This window comes from Pogoniulus pusillus, chromosome 16, assembly GCF_015220805.1.
Source record: "Pogoniulus pusillus isolate bPogPus1 chromosome 16, bPogPus1.pri, whole genome shotgun sequence".
In the NCBI taxonomy this organism is placed as follows: domain Eukaryota; kingdom Metazoa; phylum Chordata; class Aves; order Piciformes; family Lybiidae; genus Pogoniulus; species Pogoniulus pusillus.
The window spans coordinates 6183308-6201725 of record NC_087279.1 but is presented as its reverse complement, the minus strand read 5'-3'; the positions used below and the strand labels follow the sequence as shown (position 1 = coordinate 6201725).

Here is an 18418-nt window from a genome sequence, read left to right as displayed (position 1 = left end):
ATTTAAGAGGACAATCAAGCATCCTGTGAATTTGTTGTCATCTCGATTCCTCCAGCAGTGCTCTGAATAAGTTCAGGAAGGCAGGAGTGGGGAAAGGGGACATTAAAAGCATCTCTCTCTCAAGCACATGTGTTTGAACAAAAAAATAAGAAGATTTGTGTTTTCAACTGTTTTATTTTTGCTGCTTTTGCTTTAGTTGAAAGGATATAACCACATGCAGGTTACAGTATACAAGGCAAGCTTGTTTACAGGATGAACAAATGGAGATCCATACTAGAAGTGATGACAAAATCATTTTAATACCCAAAAATGGCTCTTCTTAATCCCAACAGGGAGTCACACTGCATGAAGTATGGCAGAGGCAGAGTTTGTTTCTTGTCTGTCATCCTTCTGGGTTTCTGTTGTGAAAACTCACAGTCTGACTCAGTTGCAAAGCAGGTTCTAGGCAGGAATTAGTTTAAGTAGAGCAGTTTTAATAGCCCAGGAGTCACCTTCTCAGGAGGAAATGCCACATCCCTGAGCTGGCAGATATTTATATGACTGCACAAAATTTGAGTTCAGCATCCAATAAAGGCACACAAACTGCACAGTGATTTGTAGCCACTAGAAGAAAGAACAGCAATGGAAGTATCTTAGGAGGAGAGTGGGAGGGGATGAAAACCACCCCAAGTCCTGCATTGCAGACACTTTAGTTGCCCCAGTTACAGAAAATTTGAGATCAACAGGTGGCTGTAGAATGCAAGCTAAATGTCTCAACTTAGGAGAAGTTCAGGCTAGTGGATTCATTGCAGTTAGTTGGTTAAGACTTCAGGCAAAGAAGGCAGAAAGAGAAGGGAAATCAGTGAGTGAAGTGATCTTATGGAAGTCCATAGTACTCCAAAACAGACCTGAACTAAGTTAAATGTGCACATGCTACATTCACCTGTACACAAACCCCATTTGAGTGCTTTTTCTGTTCAAAATATGTGCTAGCAGATTGGATTTAATTTAGGAGGGGTTTAGGAATTAAACTCAAATTTAACAAGTCGCTTTGACATCGATCTGGCCGAGGCTTTGTGTAAAAAGCACTACTGCTGTGCCTTCTGACAGCCTGTGATTTCAAAATCAGTGTGTTCTTTCAAACAGAAGTCTCTTGCTTCCCCATTTCCTGATTCTTCAGCTGGAGCTAGGCTAGAGAGAGCTTGCACTGTTTAAGTCTAGCATTTGTCATAAACTGTCCTTTGTGCTGCTGTATAAATACTGAAGATGAAGAACCCCTCAGAAAATCAAATCTGTTATCCCTGTGTTTGATGTTGATGGCTGTGAGTTCTCAGCTGTAGCTTTTAGTGGGAATCCTTTTCACCCAGGAATGTAGTTTCTTTCAGTTTTGACCTTACTGCCTGTTTTATAAGGCAGTGTCAGATTAAGTCCAAATTTCATTATAACATGCAATGATCTTTTGAACTATTTTGGGGATCCTTTGGGAGCCTGGCACAGGGAAGGGTATCTTGTGTTATACCACACATAATATTGGGGTAGCTCTGTATTTGAAGCAGTGAAGTAGTAAGCTTCCACTTAGGAATGCTTAGCACTCATTACTTTGAATTGGATGGAACATAATCCATATTCCCTAAAAAGAAAATAATGCAGGAAAGAAACTTGTTGGAGTCACTGAGGGGTTTTGTTTCTGTAGTGGAACTTTTGGTAGTAGATCATACACTCATTCCTCCTCCCTGACCTACTGTCATACTAATTAATGCTTGCTGCTTTGTGATTTAAATGTAACAGAGCAACAGTCAGTAGCCTCACCTTCTTCAAAAAATTAAAAGGAGTGGAGCAAACATGAAAATTACAGAAGGTTAAGGACCTTGAAAGATCATCTAATCTAACCTCCCAGCCAGAGCAGAAGTGGAAGGGACCACTAGGATCATCGAGTTCCAACCCCCCTGCCATGGGCAGGGACACTCTACCCTAGATCAGACTGGCCAGAGCCCTCTCCAGCCTGGCCTTAAACAGCTGGGCTGTTTGTGGTCCCTTCAGCTCAGCAGACAAAGTCTATGAAGAATCACCTACAGCAGGTCACACAGGAACACCTCCACACAGGTTTTCAATGCCTCCAGAGAAGGAGATACTTAAGACTGCTCAAGAAGCTTAATATCAGCCAAGAACTGAAAATAACCAATTTAGTTATGCTTTTGCCTGAAGCCTTACATTCTGAAGTCTGATCATAAATGTGTGGAGCAAGGTGAGGAGCAGCTCTGAATTGAGGAGATGATGTGCAGCAAGATTGTCATCATTTTGGCATCTTCTGAAGCAAGACTCATTGTTTTCTAATGTCATTGCTACTAAAGGCCTTGGGTTTTTCATCTTTCTTTCATACAAGAACAGTTAGTGCAGCTGGAAAGTACAGTGTTTTCAACAGGTCATTTAAGTTACATGGTGAGCCTGGTGGTAAAGTGCAGGCACATGCCACGAAAGGATGTAGCACTAATTGTGTTGAGTGGAGCCTCTGCCTCCCAGCTGCTTCCCATCCCGCGCAGGCAGCAATGCCATAAGCATGCTGTTCCTCTGGTTCAGCTTCTCTGTGCTACGTCAGCCTGCCGTGTGTGAATGGAGGGGAAGGTATGCTGGATTTCAGCAGTTTGTTGTCCTCAAATACCTTGCTGAATCAGGGCCTCCGTGGGAAACATTCTTGTGATGGAAGTCAGAGTGGGAGAAGATGCTCCGCAGGCGTAGGGGTGAAGCTCAACGCCAGCGCTGTTTTGGCAGTCACACCTTACTGTACAGGCTCTTCTCCCCCGTTGGAATGGGTGTAATCATTTGTTTGACAAATATCAGTCAGGCTTCCTGCACAAATGTTTCACAGACTGAAGTGTTGTGTTTGAATTACTTGAATTCTAATTCCTTCATTCACATGCACAGCATGTATTTTTCCTACAGAGTCAGAAGCGAGAGCGTTGGCTAAGGAAAGGCAAAAGAAAGACAATCACAACTTGAGTAAGTTTCAGTTCTTTTTGCACCCATTCTAGTCGTGATTTTTAGGCATTAAGTGCTGAAATGCTGGCTTCTAAAATCCAAATGAAACACTGCATGGAGTATCTAGTTCTTTGTGCTATGCCCATATCTCCAGTTGCTATGAAATGTGCTTAAACCTGCTGCTGAAGTGTAAGCTTTGTTGCTATTTTTCTCCTAAGCCAGGTGAAGGGGTGGTTGTTATCAGTGAAATTAGTGGGAATGACATTTAATCCACAGAATCACAGAACTTTAGAGGTTGGAAGGGACCTCCAGAGATCAAGTCCAACCTCCCTGCCAAGGCAGGATCTCCTGGGGTAGTTCACACAGGAACACATCCAGGCAGGTTTTGAAAGGCTCCAGAAAAGGAGGCTCCACAACCTCTCTGGACAGCCTGCTCCTGTAGTCTGTCACCCTCACTGTAAAGGAGTTTCTCCTCATGTTGAGGTGAAATCTTCTATGTTGCAGTTTGTACTCATTGCTCCTTGGCTTATTATTGCACACCACCAAAAAGAGATTGGCCCCAGCCACTTGACACCTACCCCTCAGGTATTTGTAGGCATTTGTCCCTTCGCAGTCTTCTCCAGACTGAACTGCCACAGGTTTCACAGTCTCTCCTTGTAGGGGAGATGCTCAATTCCCACAGTCATCCTCATGGCTCTCTACTGGTCTCTCTCCAGCAGCAGGTCCCTGTCTCTCTTGAACTGGGGAGCCCAAAACTGGACACAGTATTCCAGTTGTGGTCTTGCCAGGGCAGAGTAGAGGGGGAGCAGAACCTCCCTAGTCCTGCTGAACACTCTTTTCCTGATGCACCCCAGGATGCCATTGGCTCTCTTGGCCATAAGGGCACATTGCTGGCCCATGCAGAACTTGCTGTCCACCAGGACTCCGAGGTCTTTCTCCACACTTTCACCAGCTGCTCTTAACAAATCCACCTTGCACAGTTATTTTTTTCTTTTTGAATAACAATCAATGTTACCTCTTACCTGTGTGGTCAGTTTGTATCTTGAAACATCAGTGTGGCAATTTTACACATGACATTTTGGAAGGGATTGCATATTTCAAAGTTGGGGGAAAAAAAAGCAACCCATGTCTTAAAATAATCAGCATCTTATGTCATGGAGGTCCCTTTTGTACTTTATATTAATAGCAAAAAGGAACTGTTTCATGCCCTGAGCTGTTCAGAAGCTTTTTTCCCTAACATGGAAAGCTAATGCAGGAAAATGAATATTTAAGTTGGAATTTTGGATCCTCAGAGTGTTGCAACCGGACCAGTACTTAGAAAAACAGATGATACCTTTTGTCTCTTTTCCTGCATTGGGATTTCCCTGAGCATCTCAATTTTGGTCTCTGGCTATCTGTGATGCTTTTTCCTGGGAAAAGATGCACTTCACAGCCATCCTAGTTTTGAGAGTCTTAGTTTGACTCTGCCACTTCAGCAGTCCCACATTTTTCCAGTGTAGACAAAACTTCCGTCTGACTCTGTCCATGTGTAAGAGAACAAAGTAAATTACTCTGTCGCTGTACTTGAAGCTTCAGGCAAACATTTCAAAGAGGATTAAAGAAATCTTTGTTTCTAATTCTTTATGTGTTGTAATTAAGTGTGGATATTACTTGTAACATTTGTGCTGTCTTTCCTAAAGTTGAAAGAAGAAGAAGATTTAATATTAACGACCGTATAAAAGAGCTAGGCACTTTGATACCCAAGTCAAACGACCCGTGAGTATAATAAGGAGGCTGTGGGAGGGAGATGTTTAAAAGAGTAAAAAAATCATAAGGGGCAAAAAGAATTGAGCAAAAGAAAACCTGAAAGTAGTTCTCTCATGTGATCTTGGCAGTCTGTGACCGTAGAAACTCTTGAAGGTCATAGTTTGGCAAGACAGAACCAATCCCTCTTTCTCTGAAGGGAATTCAGCTGGGAAGCCATCATATTCCCCTTCCCCTCCAAGGAAACTGGTAGCTGTGTGTCTCTTCACTGATGATTTGCCAGTGTTTGGTAATTCCCCAGTAGTTCTTCTGGGTGGTTTTACTGCTCCTGTCCTGTTTGAATGTTTCCTCAATGCTGATTGAATCACAAGCAGCCTCCATCGCTCTGCAGCTTGAAAGGCTCCCTTGAATCTGGATCAATGCCCAGTGATGTTTTTGGGGAGTTTCCATTACTTTAAGGCAACTCTCGTGGAGCAATTCATACCAAGTCTTCAGAGAGGCTCTTTAAGGCAAGCCAGACAATACTGCATAGTATCAACATACAGGACAGGTGGGCCTTTGATAGTCTGCAGTAAACTTTTTGTTTAAGAAAGGTGATGCTGAGGGAGAAGAGGATGCAGGCAGCCTCTCTAAGTGAGTGTGGGAAGAATAATGTGAAGGAAGTAGTATGGGAGCTGAGGAACCACCACCCTTAGGCTGCAGTGTGGCATTTGTATTTTGTCTAGAGTGTGCATTTAAAGCACCTGCTGTTGTATTGGGCTCTTCCTTCCTGCTGTAGAACAGTTCTGGTGCATTGCCGTGAGGACACTCTTGCTTGCTGCTGCTTGGGAGCTAAAGTGCCTCAGATCCTCCTCCCACATTTATGAGCACCAGCTCATAAATTGTCCTTTTAGTTTCTCCACTGAGCTTGCACATCACCCAAACAGCAAGCTGTGCAATGTTCGAGGAGAATCGTAGGGGGTTTCATTGTTGTTGTTTTGCAGCAATTAAAGGAGACCCTGGTTTTCAGTCGCTCTGCACCGCGGTGGTCACAAATTGTGCCGAAGGCAGAGGCTGATCCTTGGGAGCTGTGGTGAGCTCTGTGCCCCTCTCCTGGGCCAGAGCTGGCTGCAGTCTGCTTCCAATAGCTGCACTCTGGCCCCATCTAGTGCAATTCAAACGCCTTCTGTGTTCATCAGCTGGGGATAAATGAGCCAGCCATTGTCTACGTGTGAGGTGTAATCATAGCTATTGATGTGGAGGCAATGACTGAAATAAAGCCCCCAGAGAGCTTTAATTCCTTCTTTTCCGTTGATTTCAAAGGGATATGCGCTGGAATAAGGGAACTATCCTGAAAGCATCCGTGGACTACATCCGTAAGCTGCAGAGAGAACAGCAGCGCACGAAGGAGCTTGAGAACAGACAGAAGAAGTTGGAACATGCCAACAGACACCTGCTGCTCAGAATACAGGTTTGCTGACAATTAAGCTGCAGATGCTCCTCACGTTGTAGTCTTTGGCTGCAAATAATGGTAACTGAAGTTTTTGTGTAGGAATGTGGGTTAGAAGGAACCAGCATTTTCATTAAGTGATCAGTGCCAACAGATTTCTTTTCTCCAGGGAAAAGAAAACAAGATCCAAATACCAACACCCTAGATAAGCATTTACAGTTGGTCTATTTTTGTTCTATCCTAGCCAGCTGAAGTAATAAACTATGATATACAAAGTTTTGTATGACAGTATTATTTTTCTGACTGCCAGACCTAAGGATCTGGGACTTCACATACAGCAGAATCACACAAAATTAACCAGGTTGGAAAAGACCTTTGAGATCAAGTCCAACCTATCACCCAACACCTTCCAATTAACTAAACCATAGAATCATAGAATGGTTTAGGTTGGAAGTGACCTCAAAGATCATCCAATTCCAACCCCCTGCCATAGGCAGGGACACCTCCCACTGGAACAGGTCACTGAAGGCCTTGTCCAACCTGGCCTTGAGCACCTCCAGGCAGGTGTTCAACCACGGCACTAAGTGCCTCATCTAGACTCCTTTTAAACATCTCCAGGGTTGATGGTGTTGAAATTCAGTTGAGCATTTTGGGAGCATGTTCACTTTACTTGTCTTGGAGTTTTTTGACCTGTGTCTTTATAGCTCATTTTCTTCTGAATGGCAATGAAGGAAATGTTTTCATTTTTCTTATGGGTTTCTAAATTGTGTGCAGACCAATCCAGACCCTGTCTGGCAGAGAAACTCAGCAGATTTCAGTCTTTCACATCTGATCTTTTGTTTCTTCTCCCTAATGCTCTGCAGGAGTCTGTCATCTCCTTTCTGGTGAAGCGTAAACACTGCTCGCAGGACAAAACAGGCAGGAGGGCAGTGTTGGTGACAAACACTGCAGCACTGCATCTTGAGTTACTCATGGGCATCTTGGGAACTGGCAGCTGTATTTCATGTTAAGGCTGCCCTGGCTTGTCAGGGCAGTTGCAGGGAAGCCCACTTACAGTGAGGGCTCCAAGACTTTTCACCACAAGACAGCCAAGAGCTGTGGATGTTGAGTTGCCTTTTTTTCTCCCAAGTAGCTGTGGTTGGTTGTCTTCTTTCTCCTTTGAGGTCTGTAGGACTTAAAACAGTTCTCCTTTTCAACAGTAGGTGGCTTGAATGTTCTCTCCATGAATTATTGCCTAGTTAGATTCACCCAGTAGCCTTTAGTACACAGAGATTCAGGCTTGAGAACTTGGTTTGTTGTTAATTCTTTTGCCTTCATCTCAAGCTGGACAGGAAACATTGATCTTGCAACTTGCACAGCTTTGGTTGTCAACTCTCTTTGTGAAGTGGACAAAGATAGGTGGATGTCTACCCTCTCCATAAAAGGGTACTTAAAGTAGTACATCTAGAATGAAGTGTAAGAACACATAACACAGAGACAGTGATGTCCCAGCTCTTCTCACGTTGCTGCTCACTTGCAGTGTGAGCATCTGAACACTACACACAAGCTGCAGTGTGTCAGGCTGGCTACTGTGTCAGGAGACCCCCTGAACCACAGCATGGCTAAGCCACAAAGTAGATAATGAAGCTAGAAATGCCTAAGAGTTGGGTGTGGCAGGAATGAGCTCTGAAATAGAATGAGCTGGGGTGAGCTTCAGCACAGTTTCTGTATTTTGTTGAGCAATCTGTTTGCTAGAGTGGAACCATGAAGATGCACAACCCTTCTGCCTAGTGACATCAAGCAGTGCTATTTCAAAGCAAAGTCAGATCACTTGAACATCTTCCTTTGTGTTATCCATCTGCTCTGGCTTCTTTCTCAATTGACATAAAAACCAGACCCTTGAATAATGGGTCTTGCTTCTAGCAGCAAATAACTTAAAGTCTCTAAGTCTGTGTTTTCCCTTTTTCTGTTGGTTCTGATCAAGCACAGAATAAGGAACTCCTGATTTTGCTGCATTAGCTGGTGGAAGATGCTGTTCCTTATTTCTCTTCCTCCACTAATCATGCAATGTGCCATTGAGAGCTCGTTGTCTTTGCTTGAAAGAAGGCTGATAATCAGCCTCAGTGATGGGAATATCCAGAAACAGATAATCAGAGCAGTGATTGTGATTGCCTAATATAATGCATAAGTAGAAACAAAACATCTCTCTTACTGCTGCACTAGAGAAAGGGCATTGAAATGAATTCTTCGATTATCTGTCTCCAGTCAAGTGCATCTTTGTGATTAAATGTGTGGGTGGGATTTAAATTATTCACGAAGGCTGGAAGAATCTTGGCTGTGTATGAAGTCTTAAAACCTTCTTCTGACTTGCCTGTAATTTTTCAGTTCAGCAGTAGTGTTGCTCTGCTTTGGCTGACCTCTTCACTTCCAGCTCTGCTAGGCTTCTTGAAAGAGAGCTGTGCCTTCCAGGGTCTCAGCAGGAAATGACAAGCGTTGTGTAGACGTTCTGTGCCTTCCCATAGGGCTCTTTAAAAAGTACCAAGTGTATGCTTCTCCATTTCTCCTTTTTTCCCAACTTTTGAGTTTTCCTCATCTGACCTGATGTCAGACTTGCCTACCGTGGCACTGGTTTGAGAAACAGGCATGGGGCTGATGGATTTTGGCTCTGTAGGGTCTGAGAAGTGTGAAGGATCTGTGTGGGTGGTGTTCATCCACCGTATCAACAGGAATGTTCAGATGAAAATCAGCAGAGCAGAAGTGTACAAGGTACAAGCTCTTGTTGCTGCTGGAAAGGTCAGAAAGGGTTTGTGTGTGTAGAAGGAAACTGGAATTCACAGTACACAAGAATCATAGAACTGTAGAACTGTTTTGGCTGGAAAAGGCCTCTTAAGATCATCAAGTCCAGCTTTCAACCTAAGACCACCATGGCCATTAAACCAAGTCCCAAGGTGCACATTTCCAAGGGAGCTGGGGTTGTTTAGCCTAGAGAAGGGGAGGCTCAGGGTTGACCTCATTGCTGTTTACAGCTACCTGAAAGGAGGTTGTAGCCAGGTGGAGGTTGGTCTCTTCTCCCAGACAACCAGCAACAGAACAAGGGGACACAGCCTCAAGTTGTGCCGGGGGAAGGTCTAGGCTGGATGTTAGGAGGAAGTTGTTGGCAGAGAGAGTGATTGGCATTGGAATGGGCGGCCCAGAGAGGTGGTGGAGTCACCATCCCTGGAGGTGTTCAAGAAAAGAGTGGATGAGGCACTTGGTGCCATGGTCTAGTTGACTGGCTAGGGCTGGGTGCTAGGTTGGAGTGGATGATCTTGGAGGTCTCTTCCGACCTGGTTGATTCTATGATTCTACCATAGAATCCTGAACACCTGCAGGGATGGTGACTCCCATGCTTCCCTGGGCAGCCTGTTGCAATGCCTGAGACCAGTTTTGAGGGAAGGAAATGTTTCCTAAGAACAGCAAAAAAGGTGACAAGAGTTTGCTTTCAGATTTTTGTTTAATTTATCCCTTCTCCTCCTTCCCAGGAACTTGAGATGCAAGCTCGGGCACACGGACTGTCCCTTGTCCCATCTACAGGCCTTTGCTCCCCTGATATGGTCAACAGGGTCATCAAACAAGAGCCCGTGCTGGACAACTGCAACCAAGACATGATGCCACACCACACAGACCTGTCTTGCACTACCACGCTCGATCTCACCGATGGCACCATCACCTTCAGCGACAACCTTGGAAACGTGACTGAACCCACTGGCACCTACAGTGTCCCTGCAAAAATGGGATCCAAACTGGAAGACATCTTGATGGACGATACCCTCTCCCCCGTCGGAGTAACTGACCCACTCCTTTCCTCTGTGTCCCCTGGGGCATCGAAGACGAGTAGCAGGCGGAGCAGCGTCAGCATGGAGGACACCGATCATGCTTGTTAGCATATCCTTGGCACCCCTTCACAAACTGCTTTGTTTCCTGATCAGTAGATGAAATGATTTACCTTTTGTAGAATTGTTTTTTATTTTACTATATTTTTTCCCCTCCTTGTGCTTCATCAGTAGCCCTCTCTCTCTCTCTCTCTCTCTCTGTGTGTGTACATATTATATATATAGGGTTTTTTTTTAGACTTTTTTTGGTGAAGAATCTTGTATATTCTATTTTAAAACTACCAATGCCTCCAACACATTGTACAGCCCATGTACAGTATCTGTGAACTGGATCTGCCAAGAACTTTGAACTGCTCAAAACCTACTCAAAGCAATAGAATTACAAACGAAGAGTCCCTTTCTACTGGAGGAGAGGAGGGAGGGGGAATTGTAGAATTGTAAATGCAACCTATTTACTTGGAAACAAAATGTAAAGTTCAAGAATGTAAAGAAACCAAAAAGAAAAAAAAAAAAGAAAGAAAAAAACCCAACAAGAGAAAGTCCAATTTGTTGTTGTATTAATTGACTAGCGCTGCCTTAAAGATACAGTGTCCCTCAAACGTTGGTCTTGATGTGACAAGGTGTTTAGGGGAAAATCCCTACCCTACTCCACTCAGAATCCAAACAACAAAGTGTTAAAGCATCCTGATTGTGTTGATTGTGGTACAAAACGCTGCTGCTGAAAGTGGCAGGGGGATGAGAGTCTCTTCCTCGGAGCGCTCTTTTCATTTCACCTGGAGCTGATTTTGGGTTTTCCTTTCCATCACGGTTCAAGGTTCCAGTTGGTTTTCTCTCTTTTTTTTTTACCTTCTTAGGTATTCTTTTTTTTTCAGTTGTGTAGCAGGCATCAGTGGCTTGCCAGCAGCAAACCGAGCAGGAGCACTGTAAGTTGGCCACATGCTCTGTGGACAGGAGAAAAAAGACAAGCAGAAGATAGGTTTTTATCAGCTGAACACATTCTGTTGTACATATCTTAACTGGCTTTATTTTTTGTAATGGCATTGTACAGGTTACTTTGATTTGCATGGATACCTTAGTTACCCTCAACTTTTTGTTCTCAGTATTTGTATTTCATTTGCAAGAGTTTTTTGTTGTTGTTACTTGTGGGTGGGGTTTTTTTTTTCCTCCCTCCCTCTTAAATATTGCAGCATTTTTTTTTTTTCCCCTTGGGACATTTTTAAAGCTCATTGGAAGTTTTCTGGGTTCTTTGTAAAACACTTGAAAGGAAGCTTTTATGCAGGGTTCTGTGTTTTAAAGAGAGATTTTGAGAATATTTTGTATATTGCAGTCTCACTTTGCAAATGTTTTTAAACACATTTAAGGTAGAGTACAAATTTTAGATTAGGTAAATAGAACAACTCTGTAGAGAAACTGAACTCACATATTTATTTTTAGTGCTACAGACAAAAAGTAGTAAGATGCTTGGAAACATAACTATGTAGTTAATATACCCGTTAGAGTAATCTGTGTTTTATTTCAGCACTGGCTGATAGAAGACAACAGAATGAAACAGACAAATGAAAAAAGCAAAGAAGAAAACACATAAACAGAAGAGTAAATTACTGTATCTGCAAATAACTGTTACTTGATAACGATGTTATTGATTTTTAACATGCAACCATGTTGTAAAAGTAGTTTGGTGCATTATCTACTCAAGTGTAGTCCTATGCAATAATGGTAGTTATCCTTGTATTATACCAAGCCTAGGTGTTCTCCAGAGGTGACCTGTGGTGTTCCAAGCTAGATGGACAGAGTGGATTTCTCCATAGCAGCCTACAGCTGACTCGCAAGCGGCAGGCGAGCGTATCTGGTTCAGAATGAAGTGCCTTAAACTCTAGTTGTAGTCTTCCTCGACTAGCACTGACTGAAGTGTGGTGTAGGAGAGAGCTTTAGGGTGGTGTTTTGTAGGACCTTGAGGTGTAGCATGGTGCCTATGGTAGTAAGCAAAGAGCTTCCCGTTCTCCTTTTGTGCTACACTGGAAGTGACATAGGATAAACGAAACGGTTAGGGACTTGAGTGCCAGTTTGGCAGGCTTTGGAAGGAAACCTTGGGCACAGCAGTTAGTGTTCAGGAATCAAATGTGAATTGGGTAGAGATGGGACAGCTGGGGACAAGGATGGGAGGTCCCATAGCTTGCAGTGCAGCTTGCTGAGCTTTCACCCAAACGTTTCCCCATGGAAGAGTTCTTGAAGCATGACCTGCCCAGCCCCACTCCTGGTGGTGAGGGATGTGAGGCTGGGTGGGATGTGGCTTGCTGAACAGTTCTGCAGGGTCTCCCTTCCTCTTGCTCTTCCTGATGCTCTTGCTGGCTGTGCCCAGCCATCTCTGTTTCTGCTTGAGCTGTGTGTTAGCATTGATGCAACCACTGGGTTGTGGCTTTGTTCTTCTGTTTTTTCACTTTCTGAAGGAGGAGCTGGAGTTAGATTGTAATGATGCCTCCCCCCCCCCCAGCCAAGGCAGCTCTTGGGAATGTGTCTTTCCTAGGGGAGTGAAGCTCTGGCCCAGGACATGACCCAGGAGCCTGCAGGATGCACCACAGCTGTCACGGTCCTCAGACAGGGAAGAAATTCCCTGTGAGGCAGTTGTGCCATCATTGGCTCTGAGCTGCGTGTGCAGGCACAGGCTTCTGGTGCTGCCATTTGGTGATAGGTAAAGAAAATCAGGACTGTAAAATGCTTGTAGCTGTAGCACAGGGTTGGGTTACCCTTCCCCACTGAAATGGGACAGCTGTACAGCATTGTGCAAAATCAGAGTGTGCACACTTGAGTGTAGTAACAAAACCACTGAGTGTATGGATTGAGGCTTTTGGGTTGATGCCTGTGCTGGGCATTCAGGAATTGGAGTCTAGACTGTGGGATAGAAATATTTTTCAAGCTCATGTGAAACCACTGGTACTTGCAGCCAGCCATGACTTCGGATTCTGGGTGAATGCTGTGTGGAGGTGAGTTAGGATTCAAGGAAAACCATTACATCAAGAGCTGGACTTCTTGATACAAGTCTCTGCGGCCCCAGCAGCTGTGCTGTGTGCTCTCCCTACGTTGTGTTGCTCTGGGGTAACACAGACTTGGCTATGCCCTGCTCACTCTTCACCCCATGTTTCCTTAGGCTGCAGCCTTCCTCTGAGTTTGCCCATCCATTGAAGGGAAGCATGTTGAGACTGCAGTGGGGACATCTCTGGGAGACACAGACCTCCAGACAGGTGCTGACTGGAGATGTCTCTGCCTGTGTGCACATTGTGGAGTGTGTGGCCGTGACGTTTTGCAGGGGCTCAGTGGCAGAGGACAGAGATGGCAGTTACTGGCAGGGTTTGGTATGAACTTAGGTGGGAGTGGGATGGAAAAAGGTGTTGCCCGGTCTGATGGCATCTTGCATGCTGCAGACCTTCCCCTGGGCGGGTGGACAGGATACCTACCAGTTCTCACTTTGCCAAAGCCATGCAACCAGCAGGAACATGCAGAGTACCATGAAGTTCTTCCTTACTGCTTTCGGCTTATACAGCAATATTTAACTCTTACAACCTGTAAAAGCAAAAAGAAGGTACATAAGGAAAGCACAAAGCACAAAATAATGCACTTACATTTATGTTGTTTGACATAAAATGCACTGGGGGGGAAGCTGATGTTGATAATAGTATAAATACCTATATTTCTTGGAGAAGTGACATTAATTACTGCCTCTTGCTATGATGCTTGGTACTGTAATGTTGATATTCATCTGCTGTTGACTGCAGCAATAATTTGTGTATGGTCCATAGCACTGTAAATTATGGATCAATATTAATGTATCCAATGGAATAATTTGAACTGTTGTTCTTGATAGATGGATTAAAGCATTTGGTTTTTCACATATGTCTGTGTCAGCCACTCGTTTTCCATCTGAGTTGAACCTTGTTCTATGTGTTCTGGAGTCCCAGCTGTGCTCCTGTGTTTGTGACTTAGTGGTGGATGTGTCCATGTTCCCGACCTGGTGTTGGTCAGCAGCCCTGCTTGCACCAGAGCTGTCTGGTTGTGTTTGTGTTGTGGCAATGTGGCAGGAGCAGAGCTTCGGAGCAGGCCCTGCTTGGGCTTTGCAGATACACACCACAGCAGAGACCCAAGGCTTATGGTCCAGAGCAAGGTGCAAAACAGGTGGGCATGGTAAAATGTCATCATCTCCCCTCCTGTGAGACTTTGCCCTTCACCTTCCTCTCTTCTCAAAAGGATGTCTGCCAAAATCACCCCTGGCTACACTGCCCTTCACCTCCCACCAGCTGCCTGCCCTGTGTTGGGCATGGTCTCAGAGGTACCTACACCTCTTTGCCCTGCTGTTACTTGTACAATGTCACCTACCCACAGCAGAAGCACCTCACCACCTTCTCCAGATGAATGGTACTCACTGTCCTCTCTGCTCACCCCCTTTGGTCACTTCTTTGAACCTTCCACTCCCCTAGTGTGCAAACAGCTCTCGGGTCATGCCAGGAGCTGTAGCTAGGGGCTAGGGCTGGTTAGGAACCAGCTGGGGTCTTGTTTTGTCTTCCCATCTTCATTACTTCTTCCTGTGTCTGTTCTTCCATGCCTTCTGGTCTTGTTCTTTGTCGGGCTGTCACTCCCTTGTGCTCACAGCATGGAGTCCTCACCATCTCTGTGAACCTTGCAGCAGCAGCAGTGGTGGTTAATGTGTAGTATCTCAGGGGATTTAAGCCCTGAGACAAGGCAGAAGTTTTGGGTTTGGCTTATCTGGTCAAAACTAATGTCCTGCATTAGCCAATTGAAAAAAACAACCATAAAATACTGGCAGATCTACCTGACTGCTAGGAGCAGGGGGGGATAGCCCTGGCTCCTCTCTGGAGAAGATACTGGAGCAGCTTCTGAGTGTTTGCAGCAGACTCCATAATGGAACTTGTTTAGAAACTCAGCCCAGTGCTGCCATGTGGTGCTGCAGTGCTGCAATGGAAAATGTGTTCAGCAGCAGCCTAGGATCTGCTTTTTAATCTAGGCTTGAGATTTTAGATGTATTTTGACCTCTTTTGGTGGTCAGTTTTTGCAGTGCTTTATTGTGGGAGTGAATTTATTGGTGGTGGTGAGAGCAGCTCCAGGTTTTGGCTGGATTGCAGGAAACAGAAGAAAACCCTTTGTGGGGATAAGGGCTGTAAGCAGTTGCTTAGTGTGTCTGTACAGAGGTGGTGGCAGGTCTGGAAGCTTCATAGGTTACTTTGGACAAGCCTGGAAAAGTCTGTGCAGAAGTGCATGTTAGAAATAAGGCCACTGATGGAGTCTGGTTTGCTGGAAAGGCCCAGAGCTGAGCTGTGGGATGCTGCAGGACTGGGCTGTGTGGTGCAGTGGCACAGCAGGACTCTGCCACTGTGTCACTCGTTGTGTTTTCCTTCCTAGGAGATGTACCTGGAAGCTCAGCAGCTTCCCATGCTAAGAAGGAGAGGGTAGTGCCATCCCAGCTCTCAGCCACTGCTGCTCCTTCTGCTAGGGCATCTGGGGGTAGTTCTGCACTGATTGGTGTCACACTGTTTCTGCAGCTCATTTGGAATGCACTTGTTCAACATTTCAGGGAATGGCTTGAGAAGGTCTCCATGACTTCTTAAGGTGAGTAAGGCTTTGTATGCTGCTGCCTCAGGGGTTAAGTGAGGTTCACTGACTGTCACCTTTGCTTTGCCTCGGAGCCAAAGTGCTCCTGTACTTCAAACCCCTCCATTTCTAACTAAGTTTTTGAAGAGCAACTTCTTTTTAACAGGCATGGGTTGAGGGTCATGTCTTCACCAAGGCCTGAAGCTGCAATTTCTTCCTTTTTTGTGCTTTTCTCACCTAGGTTGCAGAGGAGCAAGAAGGCTCCTGTCAGATTTGCAGTGCTGAACATGAACCTATCCCCAAAGAGGCTGCAGCTCCCAGCCCCTCATGCTGCCACGCTGACCTGTGATGGTTTGGGAGTTATCCCCCCTTATGAAATCACCTAGACTGGACTCAGCTGGCTGGAAATTAGGGAAAGAGGCTTCCAACCCCTAACACCCTGTGATCCAGCAGAGGTGGTTGAATTCCTGAGTTGCCATCCCTGGAGGTGTTCAAGAAGAGACTGGATGAGGCACTTAGTGCCGTGGTCTAGTTGACTGGATAGGGCTGGGTGCTAGGTTGGACTGGGTGATCTCGGAGGTCTCTTCCAACCTGGCTGATTCTATGATCCCTGCAGGTGCAGAAATGTGGTGCTAAGGGACATGACACTAGCCTTAGTAGTGTCAGAGAATGCTTGGACTTGATCTTAAAGATCAAGTCAACCAAACAAAACTCAAGTTCAACCCAAACAATTCTGCGACTCCAAGGCATTATTGAAGGCAGTAAGAAAACAAGCAGAGATGTTTAGGTCTAATGATCCCCCTGAAAAAGCAGGAATTAAATGCAAGCCAAATAAACAGAAAAGAATTAAATTCACCCTAGACATCACCAAAACCAACAAACCCAAAAGGCACAATGAGGCATGTTCAAAAAGCCTCTGTTTCATTAATAATGCCTTTCCCCTCCCTCCTTTGCTCTTTTGATGACAAGCGTGGCTGAGGCACTCTTCAGCAGACACTGAGGCAATTTAGGTGCTGTCACATGCCTGCCTTGATACACACCTATTAGTCACACAGCTCTTTAGCATATTTTAGTATATAATTAAAAATGGGGCTGTCTGCTACTAAGCAACCAAGCATGTCAGGGGTTGATTGTATTCTGTCACCCACGGCAGAAAGGAAGGCTAAAAAACAATAATCATGTGTTCACTTTTCAGTCTTAATTGTGCCACAGCTCCTTTGATATGTTGTTACACACTCACAGAGGTTTCTGAGGATGGAGGCAAAGCTGGTGTCTGGGAATGGCTGGCAGGTGACCTGTCACTGGTAGCACAGCAGTCCTGGATGATGGGTTTTTGATGTGTCCTCTTCTGTGTTCAGTTTGGCTGGACCTTCCTAAGATGGACACCTGCTCCTGATACCAAGCTAGGAGCAGGTGTGGAGCTGTTGGAAGGTAGGAGAGCCCTGCAGAGGGACCTTGCCAGGCTGGAAGGGTGGGCAGAGGCCAATGGGATGAGATTGAACAAGGCCAAGTGCAGGCTTCTACTCTTTGGCCACAACCCCAAACAGCACTACCGGCTGGGGACAGAGTGGCTGAGAGCAGCCAGGCAGAGAGAAACCTGGGGGTGCTGGTAGAGAGTAGCTGAACATGGGGCAGCTCAGGTGAGCCAATGGCATCCTAGCTTGTATCAGGAACAGTGTGGCCAGTAGGACAAGGGAGGTTATTCTTCCCCTGTACTCAACACTGGTCAGGCCACACCTTGAGTGTTGTATCCAGTTCTGGGCTCCTCAGTTCAAGAGAGATGTTGAGGTACTGAAATGTGTCATGCTGCACCATCCCTTCCTGCTCTAGTGATTGGCTGGTGATGCAGATGGCTGCCCCTTAAGCAGGAGCAATGCTTTCCCCTTTCAGTGGCTGCTATCAGGAACATGCTGACTAAACCTAGGTCTGATGGAGAAAATGTCATTGGTTTTTCTCAACCATAGCCTTATTTAACTCAGGGGATTATTTCTGTAGGAAGACATGGCTCTGAGGATGTGCTCTGACACTGAAGACCCATGAGAGGTCTACTTGGAAAGGTGGTACCCTCTGTATGAAACCCTATCCTGAAGCTAGAGCAATGTATGGCTCTGAGAAGAGCCAAGGAAGTGGTTTTAGGCTCAAGAGGAAGGAGGATTTATGATGTCAGCTCTATTCCTAACTCCTTCAGTGTCTGTCTGTCTCTCAAGCACATGCAAACATAGCACAGCATGCAATGTGTGCAGCAGCAGAACCAGGATTTGACAAGTTTTCCACTCCTAGAGGCTTTTATTACTTCAGCAAAAGAGAAGCCAGCACATCAGCACAAAGTGGTGTGACAGGAGGAAACAAAACCCCATCCCAACAAACAAACAGCAAAACAATCAAAAATAACGTTGTGAATAATTGAAAGGTTGTTTGTGGATTGTGGTTCCTTTAATTCCACCTCCAGGGAGGAGAATGACACTGCCTTTACAGTCAGCATCTGATATATGACCTGCTCTGAGCCTGCCAGCATCTTGAGCCATGACACTGAGGCTGCTTGAAGATGAGAAACTTGCTGGGAGTTGTCTCATTTCTCTTGGTATTCCCCAGCAGTCCTTTTCTGCTCAGAAAGCACCACGATGGGAAAGGAGCTGTGGCCAGTCAGGTATGAGGAGGCCTGTGGCAGATGCTGTGTGTGGGATGCTCAGGAGGTTCTGTGGTGTAGCCTGGAGCTCAGCTTTGGTCAGAAACAACATTGGTGCAATTGATATTTTGTTTGGCATGGTGGTGGCTTGCAGGGGTTACACAGTGACATCACTGCTATGTATTTAGGCAGCAAAAGGAGCCTTGCCAGCACATC

The 18418-nt window shown here is 45.3% G+C and overlaps 1 protein-coding gene across 4 annotated transcripts in view; it reads left to right on the top strand.

Moving 5' to 3' along the window:
* Positions 1 to 13864, top strand: part of MITF (melanocyte inducing transcription factor) — a 111861-nt gene extending 97997 nt beyond the window's left edge. For 2 of the 4 annotated variants that reach the window (XM_064156251.1, XM_064156253.1), the window contains 4 exons: positions 2902 to 2976; positions 4635 to 4710; positions 6001 to 6148; positions 9628 to 13864. In XM_064156251.1, coding sequence (XP_064012321.1) covers positions 2902 to 2976; positions 4635 to 4710; positions 6001 to 6148; positions 9628 to 10029 — 701 coding nt within the window. In that variant the 3' untranslated portion in view covers positions 10030 to 13864. The remainder of the gene's footprint in view (positions 1 to 2901; positions 2977 to 4634; positions 4711 to 6000; positions 6149 to 9627) is intronic. The other 2 variants (XM_064156254.1, XM_064156252.1) reach the window with 1 other exon arrangement.
* Positions 13865 to 18418: the final 4554 nt, after the last annotated feature.